Source organism: Myotis daubentonii, chromosome X, assembly GCF_963259705.1.
Source record: "Myotis daubentonii chromosome X, mMyoDau2.1, whole genome shotgun sequence".
NCBI classification, from domain to species: domain Eukaryota; kingdom Metazoa; phylum Chordata; class Mammalia; order Chiroptera; family Vespertilionidae; genus Myotis; species Myotis daubentonii.
Genome location: NC_081861.1, coordinates 44374344 through 44386472, shown reverse-complemented (window position 1 = coordinate 44386472; position 12129 = coordinate 44374344). Strand labels below are relative to the sequence as shown.

The 12129-nt window shown below is 38.9% G+C and overlaps 1 protein-coding gene across 2 annotated transcripts in view; it reads right to left on the bottom strand.

Annotated features, from left to right (window-relative positions):
• Positions 1 to 11471, bottom strand: part of LRCH2 (leucine rich repeats and calponin homology domain containing 2) — a 110234-nt gene extending 98763 nt beyond the window's left edge. For both annotated transcript variants that reach the window (XM_059678606.1, XM_059678607.1), the window contains exon 1: positions 11092 to 11471. In XM_059678606.1, the coding sequence (XP_059534589.1) occupies positions 11092 to 11434 (343 nt within the window). In that variant the 5' untranslated portion in view covers positions 11435 to 11471. The remainder of the gene's footprint in view (positions 1 to 11091) is intronic.
• Between the last annotated feature and the right edge of the window lie 658 nt (positions 11472 to 12129).

The window sequence follows — 12129 nt, the reverse complement described above, 5'->3', positions numbered from 1 at the left end:
AATGGGAAGACTTTTGAGGCAACAACATTCTATTGATAACTGTTGAGAAAATTTAGTCATGAGATGATGAGGCTTTTTACAAAACAAGAAGCAGTGAACATAAACAGCAGTTGTTTATGAAGGCCTTTCAGCTCTGATCCTACCGAAGATGATAAACTTCGCAACCCGAAGGCAGGAGATTCATGACCTTAGCTTTGCTGATGGCAAATGGAAGACAGCAGACGAATGTAAGAAGATAAAACTAGACCAAGGCATGTGAAGACACAATTTTAAACAATTTACAGCTACATTGATAGGAAAACTGCTAAACCTAAGTTCAACATGTGCATTTATCTCCCCATTTCCCTAAACGTCGACTACAAATATGATTTGTAAAGGTAGAATTTTTTAAAACATATTAATCCTCAAAGCATTTTATAATTTCATATTTTCCATGCCAAACATATTAATGTCATAAACATTACTTAATATCAATTTTATTAGTTAACCTAAATATTTCAAAGCAGCCAACTATTCTAAAATAAAAAACATATCCAATGATGTAATATGGCAATAATTAAAAACATAGGAAAAAACATAGCTAATTTGCAACAGTTAAAGTTTAATAATCATATATCTCCTTATGAAGCAATAATAAGCTGTTATTTCTTTTTTCTTTTCTAATAGTTTTCCATTTTTTAAATAATTTAACAAAGCAGTAAAAACAAAAGTCAGGGAGACAATGAGGAGTCCAATTTGACTGGAGAAGAGGGTACATATATGAAAGTAGTGGGAAGCCCAGGGGAAAAGGGAAGAGACAAGTTGTGGAGGACCTGGAAAGGCACCGAGGCTTAACTGAACAAACTAGTTAAACACCTACTTAATAAGTGCACTGTACACTGTGGTTGAGCCTTGTCGATGTGGACTTTGTGGAGATCCACATGATCATCAAGGTACCATGGCAGGGCATTCCACTAGGCTGTTACACACGTAGAACAAAAGGCGGCATACAAAATTGCCAAGCTTCTTTCTTATTTTATACCGCTAAGGAAAGTGTTGGAGTGGCAACAAAGTAACTATATTTAAAGGACTTCAAAATCAGTAAGAGAAATGTAAATAATAAATATCATATTCTTTATTTTACAATGCAAATTTTCTTCTAATGTTAACATTTCTGAAATCCATGTATGTGCTTATTGGGGTAGTGTTTTGGTTTTTTTCCAGAAGTCATTAAATTAATGGTGAATGCTACAATACAGGAAATGTGTTCATTGCAGCACAGGATTGCAGCTGCTATAACAGAGGTATAGAATAATTATTACCAGAAAAGGACCCTGGTCTTTGGCGGATCTCAGCCAGTAGTGTGTGTGTTACTGACTTGGTGCAGGAAAAAATTCACAACAGGAATCCAGATGACTATGAGGGGACATTTATTAAAGCTGGGGACAGTAAAATAAGAAAGGGTTTAGTATAGAAGAAGCAACAGGAGAACCTAGGCTGGGCTGCCCTCGCTCTCTGGGAAGTCAGAGAAAAGGGGGTCATGGGAACAGGTTCAGGGGACTAGCCTGCTGCTGCCCATTGCTCCCCAGGTTGCAAGTCTCATGAGGTCCCTTAGGGTTTAGCAGATGCATGCCTGTAGGGGAAGAAGTGAGGGGAAGAAGTGAGGAAAGGGAATAATGGGGGAGGGGTCCCCAGAGGGAGAGCACGAGCTGCACCCTTTGTCTTGAGGCTTTCTTTCTCACAGGCAGGAATCTTAGGGGAGGTTTCAGGGGAGGGTTTCAACAGAAAATTCATCAGTTTTCTAGGTGTGTTCCTTCCGGGTCTTCACTAATTGGTCAGCGTCAGGGCAGGGAGTCGTCAGTCATCACAGCTGGTCCTGGTGTTGCCCACCTGGTTTTGCTGCTTTTCTGGGTCTGGAGCTAAATATTATTTGTAGGGAGGTGACCTCCTGCTTCTGCTGTAAATTGATGTCAGTGTGCAGCTATCTGTCTCAGTTTCCCTATTCCACTTGTCCTGGCTTACTGGTTTGTCTCAAAATAAGTCAGTCAGAGAAAGACAAATAGCATATGATTTCACTTATATGTGGAATCTAAAAAACAAAAAAAAAAAATCAAACAAACAAAATTGAAACAGACTGATGGTTGCCAGATGAGAGGGGGTTGGGGGACTGGGTGAAAAAGGTGAAGGGATTAAGAAGCTCAAATTGGTAGTTACAAAATAGTCATGGGAACCTAAAGCACAGCATAAGGAATATAGTTGGTAATACTGTAATAACTATGTATGGTGTCGAGTAGGTACTGAAAATATAGGGGGGTCACTTTGAAAGTATATGATTGTCTAACCACTATACAGTACACCTGAAACTAATACTAAGTAATATTGAATGTAAACTGTAATGGGAAAAAATAGAAAATAAATTAAAATCACCAGTTATATAAAGCATAGTTTATGTATTAGCTTGTTTTCACATTTTTAAGTGTTCAAAACAAGGAATAAGCCATTTATTGTTAAGGAGCTGGCTTACTCACTCCAGGTGTTTTAGTAGTTACAAGTGACAATCAGATTTGCATATTAGAAAGAGTACTCTGGCTACAATGTGAAGGACTAACTGGATTTGACCATGAGTGAGGCAGATAGATCATGCAGGATAGCTGTTGATGAGTCCAGTTAATGGTGAGGAGAGAAGGACCTGAACAACAATGGTGGTGAGAATAGACAGGAAGGAAACAGATCTGGAAGCTATTCAAAGAGCTATGACCACAGGCCTCAGTTCCTAACTAGGTAAAGACAGTAAGAGAGGGGGAAGAGTCCAGAGTCATTCCCAAGTTTCTGGTTTGGATGACCAGGGGGTCTGGGCTCAATAACAAGAGTTGTTTTGTTTTGTTGATATTTTAAGTTTGAGGAGACTCTGGGATGTCAATATTCATTTCGTTTCCTCCCTTTATGAGTAATTATAAAATCGGATCTTTCTTCAAGGCCCATCCTCCCTCTCCTTTATAAAGCCCTTTCTGATGCTCTACCAATACAAGATGTCAACTCTCTCACTTTGAACCTGCATTGCACTTTGTTTTCACTTATGACATTTATCTTACACTAGCACTTCGTTTCTTAATCTTGGTATCATTGGTATTTTGGACCAGATAAGTCTTTGTGGTTTGGGGAAGTCCTGTTCACTGCTGGAGCCTTAGTAGCATCCCTAGCCTCTACCCACTAGATGTCAGCAGCAACCCCAAGTTGTGACAATCCATATCATTCCCTGGGGGCCAGTCTTCCCCAGGTTGTGAACCAGCAATTTAGCCTATATAATAGATATGTGAATACTTATTTTATACCACTATGAAATCATAATTCCTTAAAGGCAGCAACTTTACAACCTTGTCCACATACATAAGATAGGACAAATCTATTCTCACAAACTCATTAAAGTAGTTTAAAGAGACAATTATCTATAGTCAATTTACTATTTTTAATTTATAAATATCTTTAAAAGTAATTGATTTCCCATTGACACTGACATCCCCAACCAATTAGCTCAAAGTATTAAGAATTTACACATTGTAATTACTATTTTAAGAGGGGAAAAATTCTACACTGCATATTCTAAAATCTCTTAGGGACATAATCATTTAATGAAGCCATTTTTTAAGTGAAATCCAAATTCACAAATGTCCCAGAATTTAAACTCCACAGAGTTTAAATAAAAGTTTATGCCACAGTTACTTTATTTCTGCCTCTTGTCACCTTGAGTCCCTAATATTATACATAAAGGTCTACTGAGACTGAAGTAATTAAAGACAAAGTGACAACAATCTCTGTGACAAATTATAAGAAGAGTACACAGAATCAACAATTTCCGCAAACAGGAAAGGACTTACTTCCCTATTTAGAAAAGAACCACATTTTTCTTTAAAATTTTTCATTTTTTAATTTTCCATTCTTTAACTTACCCATTACAGTCCATTGACTGGTATTCTCTAAGTGGAATGCTATCAATTTATATTTTATTTGAAACAGGAGAAATATAAATATTAAAAGTTAAAATGTGACCTTTAACAGACTGAGTGCACTAGTTTAAGGTAAGACTAAACACACCTTAAATTGTTATAAAACTGACTTGTACAGTTTCCTTTAATTACATTAAATGGTTCCCCGGAGTGTAAGATTATTATTTTTTCTATAAAAGGGAAGCAAAGGAAACGCTTCAAGAACTGATTAAGAGTATTACAATGCTTCAAGAAATATCCAAATATACTCAAAGTGTAGAGAAAAAAGAAATGAAAATATTTCCCTTTCTAGGTCATGATGATAAACAGTCTCTGTAGAAAGAGCATGGGCATCACACAGTTTAAGCATCCCTTAAAGTGGGCTACTGGGATGGGCTTGGAGAGAGTTATATGCCTTTTTGCAAAGTTTCGCTGTGTATCTTAAAACTTAAACAAATACCACCTCCCAGGATCAATATGCTCTAAGTTCTCAATTGCTTGTATTTGTGAAAAGTGTCCCTAGCATTATCTCTTACACTGTCAATAAGGTTCTGGATTTTGCCCACCTTTATGCTTCTGATAATGAATATACAAATGCTTGTTTATATTACCAATAATCTAAATCAAAAATTTAAATTTTAAGAAAAGTGTTCCTATAACCCCAATTCTGAAATATCCCAATCAACCACTTAGGTTCTCATGCCTGTAATACAATATATAAATTTTTTTTCTGAAAACATGATAAGTTCAGATATTCCAAAAGCAACTAATTTAGCTGCTTACCACACAGGCCTAATTCTAAACTGTGACTTATTCTCCATCCTGACGCCTTAAAGCATTTTGCTCTACTTTATACCTTTCTTGTGCTCACCAAGCTTGCTTTCCCTGATGATACCACTTCACTTCTTGAAGATTAAAACGTAAGGCATTAGTGACCCCAGACATCTACCTTCACCTTCATGTTTGCAAAAGTCAGGATACTCCTCTCTTTCATGGCTAACAGCTCCCCATCCGGTCCTTGCTTCCCATGTACTCAAATGAAGGTCCTCCCTCCTCCTCTTGCATTCTAACACTGAACTCTCCACCAGTTCCCACCTCTCAGCCTCTGAGTGTGTTTGAGAAAACACAGAACAAGCCTTAGTTAACATCTCCCCTCAACGCACAATGTCATTGTCAACTCTGTATCCACCATGCAACTTCTCCCCTGAAATTCTGCAACTGTCCCTCCTGCCTAATCAAAACTTGACCCCATACTGATTGTTTACCTCAAGAGTCAGGAAATACCTAACTTTACAGGAAGCTTTTTCAAACTAACTTAACCCCCAATAAAATTAAGCCTTATGCCACAGTTCCACATCATTTATTGTATACTTTATAAAAGTGTACAATCTTAAATACTGTTACATAATTCTTTTTTAATCATTACACATATAACTGAACACATTCAACGATTTTATAACACCAAGGACAAAAACCATGTCTTTCTTTTCTATTGGCCACAATCATGTTTCCAAAGTTGGAGTTCGACAAATGCTCGCTTAATGAGTCTATTCTAAAATCATCAGAAAGAGACATGAAGACAAGCTATGCAAACACCACACACAAAACAAAAAATATTGTACACAAACAAAACTATATAACCTATGAAGTTCAACAAGCATTTATTTTTTTTTTTCAGAAAAAAATAAGCTATTTATTAGCATAGTGTTTAATAATAGCTTTGCTATAAGGAGAAAATGTGTTACAATGGAAATAACACTTGAATAGTGAGTGCTAGAGTTGGAAAATCTAGCTGCTGACCCACACTCTGCCATACACTAGCCATTTAACTTTGGGCAAATCACTTAACTTCTCTCAACAAGGAGTACTTTGTACTCTGCCAAGCTCACAGGGTTATTAGGATACAATAGGGTAATATATATGAAATTGCTTCAAAATTTATAAAGAGCCATATAAATGCTATTATTTTAATGAGAAACGTGCCCTCCAATTTAAGATAACATTTTTAACTTGCAAAAGGAAGAAATTAAAAGGTAACTGTTTATGCTATAGAAGAATTCATCACTGAATAAAATAAATAACTACAAGGTCCAGCAACTCAAAGTCAATATAGAGCAAATAAAATGTGAGTCAATACCCACCAGTTTGGCTCAGTGGATAGAGCGTCAGCCTGCAGACTGGGTCCCGCAGGAAGGGTCCCGGGTTCGATTCCAGTCAAGGCACATGCTCGGGTTGCGGGATTGATCCCCCAGTGGGGGGCGTGCAGAAGGCAGCTGATCAATGATTATCTCTCATCACTGATGTTTCTATCTCTCTCTTCCTCTCCCTTCTTCTCTAAAATCAATAAAAATATATTTTAAAAATGTGAGTCAATTGTCAAAAATGTGCTTCACATTCAATTTTTCAGGGAGACATTTCTTGCATAAAACAAAACAGATATTTGAAACAGGCCACATAATCACAAACTCATTCCACTGAATGCACTGAGAGGGCCTTCACCTATGTAACAAAATCAAATGTTGCAAAATAAAAAGATGAGTGGTTGCCAGGAATTTGGGGGGGAGGGGTGGAGGTGGGATAAACAGGAAAAGCACGGAGGGTTTTGAGGGCAGTTAAACTCTTCCTTACAACACTTAATGGCGAATACATGTTATTATATATTTGTTCAAACCCACAAAATGTCCAACACCAAGAGTGAGCCCTAATGTAAACCAGGGACTTTGGGTGATAATGATGTGTCAATGTGGGTTCATAAATTATAACAAATGTGTCCATGTGGTGGGGGATTTGATAATGGGGAAAGCTATGCATGTGTAGAAACTCGTACTTTCTGCTCAATCTTGTTGTGAACATAAAACCTCTCTAAAAAAATAATAGTCCATTTTTTAAAAAATCAGATGCTGCAAAGTTTATCTGGCTCCATTTTACAACCTGATACAATGCACCATGCCCCACAGTTGAAGAGGTGAACCAGCACATGTAGGAAATACTAGAGTTGACTCTTGGTTTACAGGAAAACATGTGATTAATCAGGACACAGCACAATCAGATGTATGTAAGAATTCATAAATCTGTTTCACAGACCTATTGTTTATGGATATAAAGAGGTATGAAAAAGCAGAGGGAGCAGCTGCAAGTAGGCTCAGACTTATTTGTAGCATGGGTGACAACGTCAAATATGACTTAGGGTAGCCACTAAAATCATTATCAAGTTCTCTTAAGGCCAACAGATTATCACAGTATCCAGACAGACGAAAAAGTTCTAGGCAATTTCCTTTTGTCTTGCCAAGCCTACCTATAGGTCATCAAAGATGGGACATTACAAGAGTCAGCTACTTTCCTAAAATGAGTTATCAACTTACTGATGCCTGTTTTTATGTCTTTATAGGGGTGATGATTTTAATCACAACGTGTCAGGCAGGCCGATCTTTTCAAAAAGGTCACAAGCACAAACCATCAATTCGAGACTCAAGTAAATTAGCAAACTCTTCTTTTAAATGTTAATCTCCTGGAAGGGCTGCAATAATTACTTGACGTTGAGCTCCAACCCAGGAAAGGAAGCAGAGTGAAGCTGAAGAGGGAAAAAGAAACAAGAAAGGCAGCAGGAGGGAGAGGGCAGGTGAAGGAAAACAAGCACCAGAAATGTAGAGGTAAAAAGACACAGAAGATCAACTTTGCCAACTGCTTCCTACTGTCCATTTTCCCTCATAGCAAGACTATTAATAGAGAAAACAAGATTTTGCTGCTACATATTTTGGGGGCACTATTTTCTTAATGCAAATTTACCAAACAGTATTAAATGTAAACCAGAGTAATGTGTGGGAACTGAAGAAACTATAGCTTCCTGGTAAGTTTTTATTCACTACAGACATCATATGATTTTTAAAAAATGAGTCTCTGATTCACACAAGTCAATTTAAAAGAATATTTAGAACTTCTTAAACACTTAGTTACTACTTTGGATTTTGACCCTCTTAACTAATGGCTTTAGGTTTGTCAGTAAACTTTAATCAGTTCTCAGTCATTCAAACAATAAATGTATCTTGAGTGCCTTAAAAAGTAAGCTATTTAGAGTTATTTGATTGCAAATTAGAAGCACTAGGAAGACTTTTTCTAAAAGTCTCTTGGCCCCAGAGATTCTGATTTAATTGGTTTGGGGTGGGGCCCAGGGATAGTTCTGTTTTGTTTAAGAAAAACACTCCCTTGTGGTTTTAATGTGCAGCCAAGGTGGAGAACCACTGGCCTATTTCATCTTATGCATATGTAAGGAACAGCAAAATAATGCAAAAAGCCTTCCCTGCTTCCTTTGAAAATTTATCAATGTACTCTTCTTACCTAATTTTGTATTAACCCAGATTCTCACCACCTCACACCTACATTAACAGAATAGCTTCCTATTTTTCCTTTTTCCAGGCTCTTTTCCCAATCCAATAAACCATTATATGGTAGTCTAAGCAGTTTGGTTCTGAACCATTATCCCACTGAGAGTCATTTTAATTATAGCAATATCAACAAACAACTGCTAATCAAACAAAGGATATTCAATGCATCTATGTCTATGTGTTTGTGTGTATATGCGTGCGTATGTATGTAAAATCTCAAACATGCTCTATTTTTCTTCAGTTCCACTATACCTACTTTCACCTTTCACTTATATATAACACATACTAATCTCCTTACACACTAATATACTGCCCCTAAATAGTTCATGGCTGAATTTTATCAAAAAGATGGCAAATGAGCCATTCACAGATTTCTCATCTAAATTCTGAAGTGTTCCCACAAGGAACATACATTCACCTGGGAAAAAAAGTAAAATGAAGTAGAATTATCTCAAAAAGTCCTGTGTTACTCTAGACCAGTGGTTCTCAACCTGTGGGTCGAGACCCCTTTGGGGGTCCAACGACCCTTTCACAGGGGTCGCCTAAGACCATCAGAAAACACATATATAACTACATACTGTTTTTGTGATTAATCACTATGCTTTAATTATGTTCATTTTGTAACAATGAAATTGGGGGTCACCACAACATGAGGAACTGTATTAAAGGGTCGCGGCATTAGGAAGGTTGAAAACCACTGCTCTAGACCCTGATAAAGTTCATGATAAATGAATGCTTTACCAAGAACAAATATGGTTCTGGTTTCTGTTAATGTCTGCCTCAGAAAACCAATTGAAGGGCTTAAAAGCCAACAATTATAACCACATGATATTCATATTTATGAAAAATATTATCAAGTACAACATAAGCAATATATAATGACAAGACTAACCAAGTATATGACTTACTCCCTACCTTTAAAGAGCTCGTCATCTCCTCAGAGACAGCAAGATACAAACATAAAAAGAAAATAAAGCCAGTACTAGCAAGTAAATGGTAAAGACAATAAATACCATGAGAATTCAAAGAAACAGGAGACTGCTATGTACTAAGGGAGTTGGAGACAGTTTCTTGGAAAAGCTGGGCCTTGAACAAAATTAAATAGGTGGAGAAAGGAAGTAAATCCCAAGCATGTGGATGACCTTGTACAAAGATGAGGCAGAAATATTTGAGGGGCAGGGAGTTAACCTAGTTGGAACAGAGGGTTCTATGTAGGAGCTTTGGGGGAGGTAAAGTTGCAAAAAATAAATTGGAGCCAGACAGTAAAAGAAAGCCCTGAATGCCAAGCTAAGATGCTTATACATACAGAGAGATCCTTTAAAGGTTATAAAAAAAAAACAATATATCCCAATAATGACAGTTTGAAACCATTTATCTTGAAGCCTTTGAAGAACATACCAAGTAGTATAATATCTTGCCAATGTATTCATGAATATGTGAACATACTGTTTAGGAAATCTGTTCGGAGTGAAGGAGGAAATACTCAAACATGCTTTCCAAAATACAGAATCAGTGATCAATTACACATTTATAGTTCTTAGGGTAATTCCTAAAAGAATAATTGGGTGTAATAATTCAGTTTTAGGTTGTCCTCCTCTCCCCACCTTTCTCCAAACACATACTTTGATTTAACAGCCAGAGACTGAATACACTGAAATCTTGTTATGAAAATAAGAAGCCATTTATTACTTCTCATTATGGGTGCATTTACTTACTACATTGTTGCAAAATTGCTACACTATTATAGTAATTTTGTCCATGATCTCTTTCAGCAAAGCAGATGAAAAAAGACATAAATAACAAATTTAAAGATTATGAAAAGCAAAAAACCCTTTCATTACATCCAAACACACCTAAAATATTCAGCATTGGTTTATAAGGCAGAGGGGAAAGAGAGTGCATTCATAACAAAAAATGCAATCCACAACAAAGAGTACCAGAGAGTAAATATATGAAGAACATTACAATAGCCAATTTTTCATCTAAAACGATAAGCCATTAACCCACAACTCCATAAAGAATGGAGTTCATTGTTTCTCAAAAATGTCCTTAAAATTTTTGGCTATTTCTGCTATAAAAATTAAGACTAACATGAAACAAGGATTCTTGCCCCTGGTAACTAGACATGTGATTAATGATTTAATTTGCAGCAAATACTAATTTAAGCACCATTACCTTCTCACCACCAGGAAAAATGAAAAATGTCGGTCTTTAAGGTATACGTGACAAGAAGGCAAGCATATTCTAAGACGAACAAAACACAAGAACACAAAAACCGTGGCAATACTGCTGCTGTACTAGGAAAAGGGATATACCATTCTTGCAGGCACGTATGCCTTTAAGGAATATGTACAGATTATGATTTTATGTATTGTCTCTTCTCCCCCACTCCTGGAAAGATGGGAACATCCAGGAGAGTTGGAAGAAGTGCATTAAGGAAGGTGTCAATACCTCCCTCCCCACCCCTTACTAGGGAAACTCGCTTTACAATAACGCTTTCACCCCCCCCCACACACACACATAACACCCGGTTTCATACATCCTTCAAGCAGCATTCCTCCCCCCTCCCCTATTCCCTTCTCTGCCCCCCACATTCACAAGCTGCTCCGACTGTGTCAGTATCGCCTCCCCGTGCACCCGCCCAGACCAGCAGAGTCCAACAACGCAGCCACGCAGCCACCCATTCTCCCCACCTCCTCGTTCCTAGCCCCGCTTTCCCTCGCCGCCCCACAGTCCCGTCCTGTCACCTGCTTGGGTGGTGTCCGTCAGGTCGTAACCGCTGCCCGGGAAGTCTCGGAGTTTCCTGCCACTGAGGCTCAGGATGCCGGAGTTGCCCGCCTCCTCCAGGGCCCGGTCCAGGCTCCTCGCGGTGTGTTGAGGCTGCAAGCTCCCCGGGTTCCACTGCGGCCCGTTGGGGAAAGGCTGCCCGAAAAGAGTCGGTACCGGGATGGGCAGCACCACGGTCCCGCCGCCGCCGCCTCCCCCTCCGGCTCCACCGCCTCCTCCGGCAGCGCCACAACCACCGCTACTTCCACCTCCACCACCACCGCCGCCCCCACTGTTACCACCACCTCCCTGACTCGCCGCCATGTTCCTGGGAGAGAGAATAGCCCCCGACAATACTCTCAGCTTCTGCCGTGAGTGTAGGGGGTTCTTAGAACGCATGCGCATGCTGGGGGCGGGGTGGGGGGGCGAGGTAGAGTGGGAAGGAACCGGGGGGCGGGCTTGGAGGAGGTGTTGGGTAGGGAACTGAGGATGTTGAAACGTGCAGAAAGAACGCTTGCTTTAAGAAATGTGTGATCAGAGGAAGGATGCTAAATCCCGGTTCCGTTGCTTTGGGTACCAAAATCTTGCGAAGCGACACCAGCTTAACTGTAGGTCATTTGGCCGTATGTCCCCAAATCTCTAAGTTGCTTCACCTTTTTCTTCCTGCGAAACAAAGGCAAATATATTAGATGGGGTGAAAGGAGCTCGTTTCAGAATATATTGAAACAGCTTTTAGGACAGGCGCCTTATGGAAACGCTTACCACAAGTGCCTCAGGAATCGTTGACTGGTTAAATGATTGGGGATCATTTGGGGAGGAATCTCAGCGCAGAAGTGCACTGAGTTTTGAGCCCATGTGCATTGTTGCCATAATTTAGAATTCCAAAATAAGAAAAGACTTTTCAAATGTTTTCAAGGAAGCCTCTCTTTTCAGTGGGGGGGGGGGGGTCTCAGCCAAACTGCCCCCTTACACAACTTGGAAAAGTTCTCCGCATTCTGTTCCATCATTCTTTGAGGTTG